Genomic DNA, 13,985 nt, shown 5'->3' with positions numbered 1-13,985 from the left:
CAGCCTGACCATAACCAATCATTAGATGATGTCTTGACAACTGACACACAGATGTAGGACACACAGCAACATTTGGATCCTTCAGGTACTATACTATGCCAGTAATGAGTGGTATTCACCTGCACCCATTACTGAGACCACTCCTATTTGGCATATAGCTCTCTTAGGTACAAGCAGTCACAGTAGGGATATGTCCGTCCACGTCTGGTAATGCATACTGTGGCACATAATGCATTCTCCAGGTGACACACACATCCTCCACAAGGGTATCATACAGACAGATACCTGTTGTCAAACCCATGCTGTAAAGCTATAAGCCAAACTAAGCATAGTCATCCACCTTTATGGAACATAGTATCCCCACAGTACCACATAAGTAGTAGCCACCAACATGATGAACATGTACCGATGTGTACATGCAACCTAGTGTTACGTCATCTCTCCTTTGATAATCACATTTCCTAAGGTATTTTGAAATCCCTCGGTGGCTCACATAATCAATAAGAGGTTTGCATGCATATCCACAAAGGTTGTTGTACACCTATAATGAATAGTCATCATTGACAGACTTTGCTGCGTTTGAACAGGTCTGACATATACCTCGGCCATAAACCCTCACTCACACAATTCAATAGAAACTGTAATGAGCATGTGTGACATGGATGACCTAAGCCAGGGATCACTGCAGTGGCTGGCCTTGTCACAAGCATACAGATGTGACCTAAGGTCTGGGAAGCAGCAGCACAGCCTGGCAAAGGTGACAGCTGTGTTCTTGGATAAAGCAGGGTTCCCACACATGCAATAATTGAGGTAACATGTACGTATATGTATTTTCCACACAGCTACCTCACATGTGCAATGCATACTGATATGTCATACAGTAGTAAAAGGAAAGCCCACAACACATTGACCAACAATGTCACACGCATAGAGCGCACACACTCACCAAGTACAGGATTCAAACCCCTACCTAACTACTTTATGATACTAGAGGAATACGCATTAACACGATGCACTATACACATTACTGGGAGGTCTTTTTTCTACAGGTATATTTGTAGGATGGTGACATCATCAGACTTGACAAAAATAAGTTTACCACTTGTAAGGTGTTCTACTACCCAACAAAATGGTTGCTCCTCTCCAAGGTCATTACACACAAACACACAGTTGGCAAGTGCAGGATTCAACCCCCTACCTAACTACTTCATGATACTAGAGGAGTACACATCAACACGATGTGCTATACACATTACTGGACATTCTTTTTTCCACAGGTATATTTGTAGGATGGAGACATCTTCACACTTGACATAGATATGTATACCACTTTTAAGGTGTTCTACTCCTCTCCAAAAAGGTTGCTCCGCTCCAAGGTGATTACACACAAACAGTAGTCAAGTGTAGGATTCAACCCCCTACTTAACTACTTCATGATACTAGACGAGTATGCATTAACACGTCTTGCTATGCACATTACTGTGAAGTCTCTTTTCCACAGGTATGTTTGTAGGATGGTGACATCTTCAGACTTGACAATGATTAGTATACCACTTTTAAGGTGTTTTACTACTCTACAAAAAGGTTGCTCCTTCCCAAGGAGACCACACACAAACACACTTGTCAAGTGCAGGATTCAAACTCCTACCTAACTACTTTATGATACTACAGGAGCACGCATTTACACGACATGCTATGCACATTACTGTGAGCTCACCTTTCTACAGGTATATTTGTAGGATGGTGACATCATCAGACTATACGCAGTGGGTTAGATTAGGTAACGTTAGGTGGGCTACGTAGAAGGAATGTCTAAACACTTTGGCCATGTGACCATCAAAGGGTAGTTTGCTATCTACCTGTGTACCCAGGGCCATAATGACTTTCTCCGTACATACTGGATTACCACCTATGTGGTAATTTGTGTGCAAATTGTTTTACCCAAAGGGGATGACTATGCATTCATTGGCATTCAGCTTGAGGGCATTGTTTTGACACCAGGTATCAGTCTCTGTAAGACACTTCTGGAGGATGTCTGTGTCAGCCGTAGAGTCGATTATGGACCACAGTTAGCAGTCATCTGCAAACCTGTTCAGCCATACAACTCCCATGCTTGCCTGTACCTCTGAGCAGTATCTACTGAACAGGTGGGGTCCCAGGACCAAGACGTGTGGGATGTCATCTGTGACTGGCTTAGAGTCGGACATACCACCCGCAACTCTGAACATGTATGTTTGATCTGTGAGCCACTTGGCCACCCATCCTGTGATATAGCTGTTAATGTTCAAGCTGGTACGCTTGTCCATGATGACAGAGTGGGGAATGGTGTAGAAAGTCCTTAGTGAGGTCCAGGTGGGCTGTGTGGACAACTTTCACATCCATCTAAGTCCTTGGTAACTGTTTGAAATAATCTCACAAACGAAAAACAAGAAACCAAACTACTGAAAAGTAGGCGAGGATGAACGCAATGAGAGCCAGCAAACTGACAATAAAATAAAAGAAACTTGCATTCATTAGTAAGCGCTTTTGGTGTGGATCAGTGCCTCACCTTCATCAGACTGAAACAAAATGAAAATCAATTAACATTCTTTATATAGAAAAAATCTAACAATCAATGAATTAAAACCTAAGTTAGTGAACCCAGTTAATTCTTAAAAGGGAAAGCCTTCGTGCACATTCTTCAAGTAATATACTGGTAAGTTACACTGTTTTTAACTTGAAGTCATGTGCAAACATGAACACATTTCCTTTATCTTATTGAATTAATAAAAAATAAAAAGCAGCAATACATATTAATTCAAAAAATCCATAATAGTTGCCATAAATAAAAACGACATCAAGCCTTATAGCTGGTTGACTAAGCTAGCAATAGCAAAATTAATAATGAAACTAACTATAAATTAGTTAGTACATTAAAATAAACAATATATAGTAAAAGTCAATTAGTTAATTATTATGTATAAATATCTAGCGCCGATGTAGTTACTAATAAATGAATATATATATATATATATATATATATATATATATATATATATATATATATGTATATATATAAATATACAAACCTAATAATCTAATAAGATATAAATAAGTAATAATAATTAATAATGGATAAATACGAATACATCATTGTATATGCCATTATGTATAAATACTAGAAAAAGCAGTACCTGTCAAATAATCATCTCTTAAGGACATGCAATTTCAAAACACATTTAATAGATAGATTTTCATTCAGCCCTGGTGGAATGGACGCCCCTGTTTTTATTTGCCAAATAAGCTCATCAATTTCTAGTAAAATCTGCCAAGGGCCTCCTCTAATGTCATTATCTCAATGTTGTAACACTAAAAATTTAAAAATATGTCCAGGGTATTCTAAAATGTGTTTAGCCAAAGCGTTTTTAATGTCCCCCTTGTTAATGGCATAAAAATGTCCATACATGCACTGTTTGAGTTTCCTTTCAGTTTTGCCAATGTAATATGCATTACATTGGCAACATAAGGCTGCATAAACCACACTTTTGCTATCACAATTGAATCTCAAACCAATCATGTATATTTTGTTGTTAATTATACATCTAGTCCCTTCAAATATGTGTTTGCACTGAGGGCAAGTACCACATTTGAACATACCTTTAACCCTACTATTTGGGACTCTTGTCTTTTTCTCAAGTAATGCTTTCAAGTTAAGCCCTCTCCTGTACGTAATACGTGGTTTCTCACCTAATGTTTTAATCAATGTTAATTCTTCTCTTATGACATTCCAATTTTTATTTATAATATCCCTGATAAATACATAATCTAGGGAAAACGTCGATAAGAAGCTGGTCATGTAAACCCTATTATTCTTGTTATCCAATAAAGATTCCATTGGCATGGGCTGTTGCTGTAACCCACTAAGTAAAGGCTGAAAGTACCCGTTTTTTCTTTTATGACAAACTTCTTGCTTTATATTAACAATCAAGGAAGCAGGGTAGCCTCTATGCATAAACATGCCTTGCAGGTTTTCACATTCAGTCTCAAACTCATCATCATCAGACACCATTCGGGCTGCCCTAACCATCTGACCTTTTATAATGGCCTTCTTTGGTGGTAGGGGTGATTACTTGAAAAATGCAAAAAGGTATTTGAATGTGTAGGTTTCCTATAAATCCTACTGATGTACCTACGTTTACATCTGTCATTCACTAAAAGAATGTCTAAATAGTTAATCGAAGTATCATCAATGTTATATGTAAACTCAAGGAAACTTGTCATGGTTGAAATGTTATGGATAAAAGTTGGAATAAGGGTTTTATCTCCTCTCCAAATGCAGAACATGTCATCCTGGTATCTTGTATACCAGGAGACATGCTGTTGGTAAAGACTGTTCTGAAATAGTAACTCATTTTCCCAATATGCCATGATGGCATTGCCAAAACTACCCCCACATGGTGACCCCATTGCTACACCCGACTTCTGCAAATACAGTTTTCCCTCAAAAACCATGAAATTGTTTGTCAAAACAATTTCCAATAATGTTTTGATTACATATATGGTGTTCTCCTCTACTTTTTTAGGACCAAAAAGTCCCTGATCCATTTAAGTCCAATTTCCTGGGGGATAACTGTGTAGAGGTCTTTGATGTCTATGGTAATAAAGCATGCCTCAAGTTGATAGTCTAGTCTGTTTATGGTTCTTAAAAAACCCCAAGAATCTTTACATATCTGAGGCTCGCTATCAACCAATGGTTTTAAAATATAATCAATATATTTGGCAAAACTGTGTGTGATGGATCCCCTACCATCCACTATAGGTCTAAATGGGGGACTATTAAGAGATTTGTGTATTTTAGGAGTACCAAATAAGGCAGGTGTTTTGGGTGCAATCATTGACAAGTATTGAAATAGGTCCTTGTCTATAGACCCCTCTAAAAACAAGTCATCCAATATTGACCTAATTTTTCTATATGCCTGGTTGACTTCTTTAAGGGACACTCTTTCATAAACGTTTGTGTTAAGATGTTTTTGCATTGCTTCAACGTAAATGAAATTATCCATAAACACAAGCCCTCCTCCCTTGTCGGGATTCATGATCCTGATGTTACAGTCATTAAGTAGATGGAGAAAATCCTGTTCAGAAGCGCTGAGGATGTTTTTAGTTGTTGATAAATGTTGCTTTTTCTCAGAGCTAGCCCTTAGATCCATTTCACAAATCTTTTCAAAAAGGCATAGTCTAGGGTGAAGGGGGGGAATTAAACAAACTAGGAACCCTGATAGAACTGGTTTCAGTTGAACTCGCCCCCGGGAGCAAATTTAGGTTTAATTTAAATACGAACAGTTTCAAATCAATGATTGTTTTGGCTAAATCCATCCTTTTGCCAGGGACGTAAGTTAGCCCTTTAGATAGAAAATTAATCATGTCTTGCTGAATATCAAGGTTTGTATAGTTATAGATTTTAAAGTCACCTTGAGTGCTTACATGTATGGAAGGAGCAAGACCATACACCTGGTTTAAAACTGTCACCTCCTTTGTTTCCTCCTGTTCCTTTGATTGCAGTTGGTCCGTCGGTTGTTCTGTTGACCAGACCAATCGGTCCGAAAACCCTGGTCACTATTGTTTTGCTCATCATTGGGGTTAACCACATGTGGTCGATCATGGTAGTTATCATTAGCATTAGTATCATTAGTGTTGTTGTTGCGATTGATAATTCTTTCACTACGTCTTAACCCGTTACCTTCATTGTTACTAATATTGTTGAAAGAACGAGCTTGCCCTTGGTCGTGGGTTCCAGCAACCCTGTTATTATTATGTATGTCATTTTTATCAGGGCTACTATTAGATGGAGGCTTAGGATAAGCAATATTATTCAAATAATCATACAAGTCTCTAGTTATTTTCCTCTTTTTAGTGGCAAGCATTTTATCCATAGTTGCCTGTATGCTTGTATATATTCTACAATAGTCATATTTGTAACGGGAAATGTCACCATGAGTCACTATGGTATGTTCCAAAATTTCTAAATCACTCTTAAGATTATTAATTTCTTGATTGTAATAATTAATAAGAAATTGTAGAAATTCCATACCTTGCCTGTCAAAAAGTTGGATCAATTCTTTAAAAAATAAAAAATCATATATTAATCCAGCTGGATAACGCCATTGACGCAAGCCTTTGGGTATGATTTTTTTGGTAATGCACTCTTGTAAATACCAGACCTCCAGTTGGAGTTTCCTACATCTGAAAAGCTTGGTGTCGAAAAGGTTAATTTGATCAGAGAAAGAACTTTCCCTCTGTTGTTCTACTGCATCCAAGGGAGCATTGTTGTCATTGTTAGTATTAAAGCTGTATTTATTGTTAAGAAAAGTACCCATAGATGGTAAAACACTTGCTTGATTTGTTGGTAAAATTGGCGCAAGTGGTGCTGCAGGTTTAGAATTATCTTCCGAAGTATTGGGAATTGGTGCATTGTGTTGGCTCTTCGTTGCATTAATAAAACCAATGTTGTTCCGATTCCTGGTAGGTACTGCATCAAGACTTCCCCTCGTATCATTAGGTGGGTTCAGACCAAGAGCCTCGACACGTTGGGTTAAAGTTTCAACCCTTCCCAAAAGTAATTGTACTAGCGTGGTTAAGTCACCAGCAGAATTGTTCTGATTACCGTCAATATTGTCTTCCTGTGTAAACAGGTTTTGCGAAACTGCTCCGGTTCCACTCGCCATATAGTAAAACTCTCACAAACAAAAAACAAGAAACCAAACTACTGAAAAGTAGGCGAGGATGAACGCAATGAGAGCCAGCAAACTGACAATAAAATGAAAGAAACTTGCATTTATTAGTAAGCGCTTTCGATGTGGATCAGTACCTCATCTTCATCAGACTGAAACAAAATGAAAATCAATTAACATTCTTTATATAGAAAAAATCTAACAATCAATGAATTAAAACCTAAATTAGTGAACCCAGTTAATTCTTAAAAGGGAAAGCCTTTGTGCACATTCTTCAAGTAATAGCAGAATTAATAATGAAACTAACTATAAATTAGTTAGTACATTACAACATTGAGATAATAACATTAGAGGAGGCCCTTGGCAGATTTTACTAGAAATTGATGAGCTTATTTGGCAAATAAAACAGGGGCATCCATTCCACCAGGGCTGAATGAAAATCTATCTATTAAATGTGTTTTGAAATTGCATGCCCTTAAGAGATGATTATTTGGCAGGTACTGCTTTTTCTAGTATTTATACATAATGGCATATACAATGATGTATTCGTATTTATCCATTATTAATTATTATTACTTATTTATATCTTATTAGATTATTAGGTTTGTATATTTATATATACATATATATATATATATATATATATATATATATATATATATATATATATATATATATTCATTTATTAGTAACTACATCGGCGCTAGATATTTATACATAATAATTAACTAATTGACTTTTACTATATATTGTTTATTTTAATGTACTAACTAATTTATAGTTAGTTTCATTATTAATTTTGCTATTGCTAGCTTAGTCAACTAGCTATAAGGCTTGATGTCATTTTTATTTATGGCAACTATTATGGATTTTTTGAATTAATATGTATTGCTGCTTTTTATTTTTAATTAATTCAATAAGATAAAGGAAATGTGTTCATGTTTGCACATGACTTCAAGTTAAAAACAGTGTAACTTACCAGTATATTACTTGAAGAATGTGCACGAAGGCTTTCCCTTTTAAGAATTAACTGGGTTCACTAATTTAGGTTTTAATTCATTGATTGTTAGATTTTTTCAATATAAAGAATGTTAATTGATTTTCATTTTGTTTCAGTCTGATGAAGGTGAGGCACTGATCCACACTGAAAGTGCTTACTAATAAATGCAAGTTTCTTTTATTTTATTGTCAGTTGGCTGGCTCTCATTGCGTTCATCCTCGCCTACTTTTCAGTTGTTTGGTTTCTTTTTTTTCGTTTGTGAGAGTTTTACTATATGGCGAGTGGAACCGGAGCAGTTTCATAAAACCTGTTTACACAGGAAGACAATATTGACGGTAATCAGAACAATTCTGCTGGCAACTTAATCACGCTAGTACAATTACTTTTGGGAAGGGTTGAAACTTTAACCCAACATGTCGAGGCTCTTGGTCTGAACCCAACTAATGATACGAGGGGAAGTCTTGATGCAGTACCTACCAGGAATCGGAACAACATTGGTTTTATTAATGCAACGACGAGCCAACACAATGCACCAATTACCAATACTTCGGAAGATAATTCTGAACCTGCAGCACCACTTGCGCCAATTTCACCAACAAATCAAGCAAGTGTTTTACCATCTATGGGTACTTTTCTTAGCAATAAATACAGCTTTAATACTAACAATGACAACAATGCTCCCTTGGATGCAGTAGAACAACAGAGGGAGAGTTCTTTCTCTGATCAAATTAACCTTTTCAACACCAAGCTTTTCAGATGTAGGAAACTCCAACTGGAGGTCTCGTATTTACAAGAGTGCATTACCAAAAAAATCATACCCAAAGGCTTGGGTCAATGGCGTTATCCAGCTGGATTAATATATGATTCTTTATTTTTTAAAGAATTGATCCAAATTTTTGACAGGCAATGTATGGAATTTTTACAATCTCTTATTAATTATTACAATCAAGAAACTAATAATCTTAAGAGTGATTTAGAAATTTTGGAACATACCATAGTGACTCATGGTGACTTTTCCCATTACAAATATGACTATTGTAGAATATATACAAGCATACAGGCAACTATGGATAAAATGCATGCCACTAAAAAGAGGAAAATAACTAGAGACTTGTATGATTATTTGAATAATATTGCTTATCCTAAGCCTCCATCTAATAGTAGCCCTGATAAAAATGACATACATAATAATAACAGGGTTGATGGAACCCACGACCAAGGGCAAGCTCGTTCTTTCAACAATATTAGTAACAATGAAGGTAACGGGTTAAGACGTAGTGAAAGAATTATCAATCGCAACAACAACACTAATGATACTAATGCTAATGATAACTACCATGATCGACCACATGTGGTTAACCCCAATAATGAGCAAAACAATAGTGACCAGGGTTTTCGGACCGATCGGTCTTGTCAACAGAACAACCGACGGACCAACCGCAATCAAAGGAACAGGAGGAAACAAAGGAGGTGACAGTTTCAAACCAGGTGTATGGTCTTGCTCCTTCCATACATGTATGCACGCAAGGTGACTTTAAAATCTATAACTATACAAACCTTGATATTCAGCAAGACATGATTAATTTTCTATCTAAAGGGCTAACTTACGTCCCTGGCAAAAGGATGGATTTAGCCAAAACAATCATTGATTTGAAACTGTTCGTATGTAAATTAAACCTAAATTTGCTCATGGGGGCGAGTTCAACTGAAACCAGTTCTATCAGGGTTCCTAGTTTGTTTAATCCCCCCCTTCACCCTAGACTATGCCTTTTTGAAAAGATTTGTGAAATGGATCTAAGGGCTAGCTCTGAGAAAAAGCAACATTTATCAACAACTAAAAACATCCTCAGCACTTCTGAACAGGATTTTCTTCATCTACTTAATGACTGTAACATCAGGGTCATGAATCCCGACAAGGGAGGAGGGCTTGTGTTTATGGATAATTTCATTTACGTTGAAGCAATGCAAAAACATCTTAACACAAACGTTTATGAAAGAGTGTCCCTTAACGAAGTCAACCAGGCATATAGAAAAATTAGGTCAATATTGGATGACTTGTTTTTAGAGGGGTCTATAGACAAGGACCTATTTCAATACTTGTCAATGATTGCACCCAAAACACCTGCCTTATTTGGTACTCCTAAAATACACAACTCTCTTAATAGTCCCCCATTTAAACTTATAGTGGATGGTAGGGGATCCATCACACACAGTTGTGCCAAATATATTGATTCTATTTTAAAACCATTGGTTGATAGCAAGCCTCAGATATGTAAAGATTCTTGGGGTTTTTTAAGAACCATAAACAGACTAGACTATCAACTTGAGGCATGCTTTATTACCATAGACATCAAAGACCTCTACACAGTTATCCCCCAGGAAACTGGACTTAAATGGATCAGGGACTTTTTGGCCCTAAAAAAAGTAGAGGAGAACACCATATATGTAATCGAAACCTTATTGGAAATTGTTTTGACAAACAATTTCATGGTTTTTGAGGGAAAACTGTATTTGGAGAAGTTGGGTGTAGCAATGTGGTCACCATGTGGGGGTAGTTTTGCCAATGCCATCATGGCATATTAAGAAAATGAGTTACTATTTCAGAACAGTCTTTATCAACAGCATGTCTCCTGGTATACAAGATACCAGGATGACATGTTCTGCATTTTGGAGAGGAGATAAAACCCGCATTCCAACCTTTATCCGTAACATTTCAACCATGACAAGTTTCCTTGAGTTTACATATAACATTGATGATACTTCGATTAACTATTTAGACATTCTTTTAGTGAATGACAGATGTAAACGTAGGTACATCAGTAGGATTTATAGGAAACCTACACATTCAAATACCTTTTTGCATTTTTCAAGTAATCACCCCTACTACCAAAAGAAGGCCATTATAAAAGGTCAGATGGTTAGAGCAGCCCGAATGGTGTCTGATGATGATGAGTTTGAGACTGAATGTGAAAACCTGCAAGCCATGTTTATGCATATAGGCTACCCTGCTTCCTTGATTGTTAATATAAAGCAAGAAGTTTGTCATAAAAGAAAAAACGGGTACTTTCAGCCTTTACTTAGTGGGTTACAGCAACAGCCCATGCCAATGGAATCTTTATTGGATAACAACAATAATAGGGTTTACATGACCAGCTTCTTATCGACGTTTTCCCTAGGTTATGTATTTATCAGGGATATTATAAATAAAAATTGGAACGTCATTAGAGAAGAATTAACATTGATTAAAACATTAGGTGAGAAACCACGTATTACGTACAGGAGAGGGCTTAACTTGAAAGCATTACTTGAGAAAAAGACAAGAGTCCCAAATAGTAGGGTTAAAGGTATGTTCAAATGTGGTACTTGCCCTCAGTGCAAACACATATTTGAAGGGACTAGATGTATAATTAACAACAAAATATACATGATTGGTTTGAAATTCAATTGTGATAGCAAAAGTGTGGTTTATGCAGCCTTATGTTGCCAATGTAATGCATATTACATTGGCAAAACTGAAAGGAAACTCAAACAGCGCATGTACGAACATTTTTATGCCATTAACAAGGGGGGCATTAAAAACGCTTTGGCTAAACACATTTTAGAATACCCTGGACATATTTTTAAATTTTTAGTGTTACAACATCGAGATAATGACATTAGAGGAGGCCCTTGGCAGATTTTACTAGAAACTGATGAGCTTATTTGGCAAATAAAAACAGGGGCGCCCATTCCACCAGGGCTGAATGAAAATCTATCTATTAAATGTGTTTTGAAATTGCATGCCCTTAAGAGATGATTATTTGACAGGTACTGCTTTTTCTAGTATTTATACATAATGGCATATACAATGATGTATTCATATTTATCCATTATTAATTATTATTACTTATTTATATCTTATTAGATTATTAGGTTTGTATATTTATATATACATATATATATATATATATATATATATATATATATATATATATATATATATATATATATATATATATTCATTTATTAGTAACTACATCAGTGATAGATATTTATACATAATAATTAACTAATTGACTTTTACTATATATTGTTTATTTTAATGTACTAACTAATTTATAGTTAGTTTCATTATTAATTTTGCTATTGCTAGCTTAGTCAACTAACTATAAGGCTTGATGTCATTTTTATTTATGGCAACTATTATGGATTTTTTTAATTAATATGTATTGCTGCTTTTTATTTTTAATTAATTCAATAAGATAAAGGAAATGTGCTCATGTTTGCACATGACTTCAAGTTAAAAACAGTGTAACTTACCAGTATATTACTTGAAGAATGTGCATGAAGGCTTTCCCTTTTAAGAATTAGCTGGGTTCACTAATTTAGGTTTTAATTCATTGATTGTTAGATTTTTTCTATATAAAGAATGGTAATTGATTTTCATTTTGTTTCAGTCTGATGAAGGTGAGGCACTGATCCACACTGAAAGCGCTTAATAATAAATGCAAGTTTCTTTTATTTTATTGTCAGTTTGCTGGCTCTCATTGCATTCATCCTCGCCTACTTTTCAGTAACTGTTTGAAATAAGTCAACTAGGTGTAGGTGACAGGATCTGCCTTTAACAAGGTGAAGATGTGTAGAGTCCAGTGTCTGGAGGTCTAAAATGCCTCTGTTTATGGGTTCCATAACAATTTGCTCAATAGCTTTGTAGACCAGGCTGAGTAGACATATAGGGCAATGGTTTCCAGGTTCTGTTGTGGCACTCCCTTTGTGGAGCTGGATGACTGTTAGTGTATGCCATTCTTTGGGTACATAGCCTGTGGTACGCTTGAGTCTGGACAGTGGATGTAGGTGAGGGTGTAGTTCCTTTTGGACCTAGTGTAAGACGTAGCCTGGGACACCATCCAGTCCCACTGATGCTGTGTTCTTAGCTTTGGAGAGGGCTGTCTTTACCTGCATGTCCATGACGTCTGAGACTCAGCATCCTTCTGTGATGGACACAGGGCCATTTGGGGGTGATGGGGGGAGTTTACACTGAACTTGTCCCCCTGGATGTGAGCAAAGAAAGTTGGTTCAGTGTATTTCTTTCCATTTTTCAGTAGCTGACAGCATATTTGGAAGGTGACACCTATGTGTCTGGTATAGCTACCGAAGGCTTTGTGGTTGTTATTCTTACATTCCTTGGCTATTTGTCTTTAGAAACTGTCCTTGGATTATTTTATGAGCGATCATTGTTTCTTCCTAATTATGATCAGTGATGCCTTTCCTTTAGTGAAGTTGGCTCTATCATGTGTTCGTTTCCTCCTTCTGTTGTCTAGCTTATTTATGGGCAACAACCACCTGATTGTTGTCTTATTTTTGGAGGAGTGCATCTTGGATTTATTTGTGTTGTCTCATTCCATGCATCCCTGTAGATGCTCATAGGATGCACTTGTAAATGATTCAGCAGATTGTATACCATTATCCTATAGCAAGAGATCTTTGGAACGTTCCACTTTGGTCTTGGGAAGTGTGCAGTTTGCTTTTGAATATGTCTTCACAGTGGTTTCATTGACTGGGTGGGGGGGGGAGATGTGGATGTCCAGTGTGATTACTTTATGATCTGATATTACCAGCGAGGGGTTTATCTCTGTTGTGGAACACTGGTACCTCATGTTGGTGATGATCATATCCAGTATGTTGTCACCTCTAGTGGGCGTGGTGACCAGCTGTTCCAGGGTGTTAGAGTTTTTAAACTCTTGGAAACATTGGGCAAAGGACGTTGTACATGAGTAATTCTCCCACTCATTGTTTGGGTAGTTGTAATCTCCTCATATAATGGTGTTTGACAGGAACTTTGTATTTTCCACTGTTCTCAGGAATACTGAGTGAGGTTCCTGAGACAAGGTACATGATCTGTAGCAGGCTACAATCTGATGAGCAGCTTTGCCCAATGTTAGTTGCACTTGCATGGTCTCCAAGGCCTCATGCAGTGCCACTAACCTGAAGGTGTGTGTATCCATAAGGTAAATGGGTACACCCCTTCCTTTTGTATTTCACTCATGGTTTTGGGTCCGAAGGTCAGACGGACTGTGAGTGTTTTACATGGAGCATGTCCAACAGCTCTGTGTTTGCCATAGCTTTGTATGTTAGGCAGTGAACACCTCTGAGTAGGCGATATGCAAGGGAGTACGGATGGTGCATTTTGAGATGGTCTGTGTATGGCATGTATTTCAGGCCACTAATGCTCTTTGTGAGGTATTGCTGCAGGCTTTCCAGTTGTTGTGGTTGTCTTGTGAGGTACATAGCAAAAG

The 13,985-nt window shown here is 36.8% G+C and overlaps 1 protein-coding gene across 1 annotated transcript; it reads left to right on the top strand.

Moving 5' to 3' along the window:
• Nucleotides 1-8,776: 8,776 nt before the first annotated feature.
• LOC122814189 (putative uncharacterized protein DDB_G0283431) lies at nucleotides 8,777-9,184 on the top strand. The gene has a single exon (XM_044086795.1). The coding sequence runs from the start codon at nucleotides 8,777-8,779 to the stop codon at nucleotides 9,182-9,184; it is 408 nt and encodes a 135-aa protein (XP_043942730.1).
• Nucleotides 9,185-13,985: the final 4,801 nt, after the last annotated feature.

This window comes from Protopterus annectens, chromosome 10.part0 (assembly GCF_019279795.1).
Source record: "Protopterus annectens isolate FY-2018-M chromosome 10.part0, PAN1.0, whole genome shotgun sequence".
NCBI lineage: Eukaryota > Metazoa > Chordata > Ceratodontiformes > Protopteridae > Protopterus > Protopterus annectens.
The sequence above is the reverse complement of the archived record's forward strand: the minus strand, read 5'-3'. Positions and strand labels throughout refer to the sequence as shown.

Coding starts and splice junctions, on each gene's coding strand:
- LOC122814189 (XM_044086795.1), top strand. CDS start 8,777: ATGGATAAAATGCATGCCACTAAAAAGAGGAAAATAACTAGAGACTTG.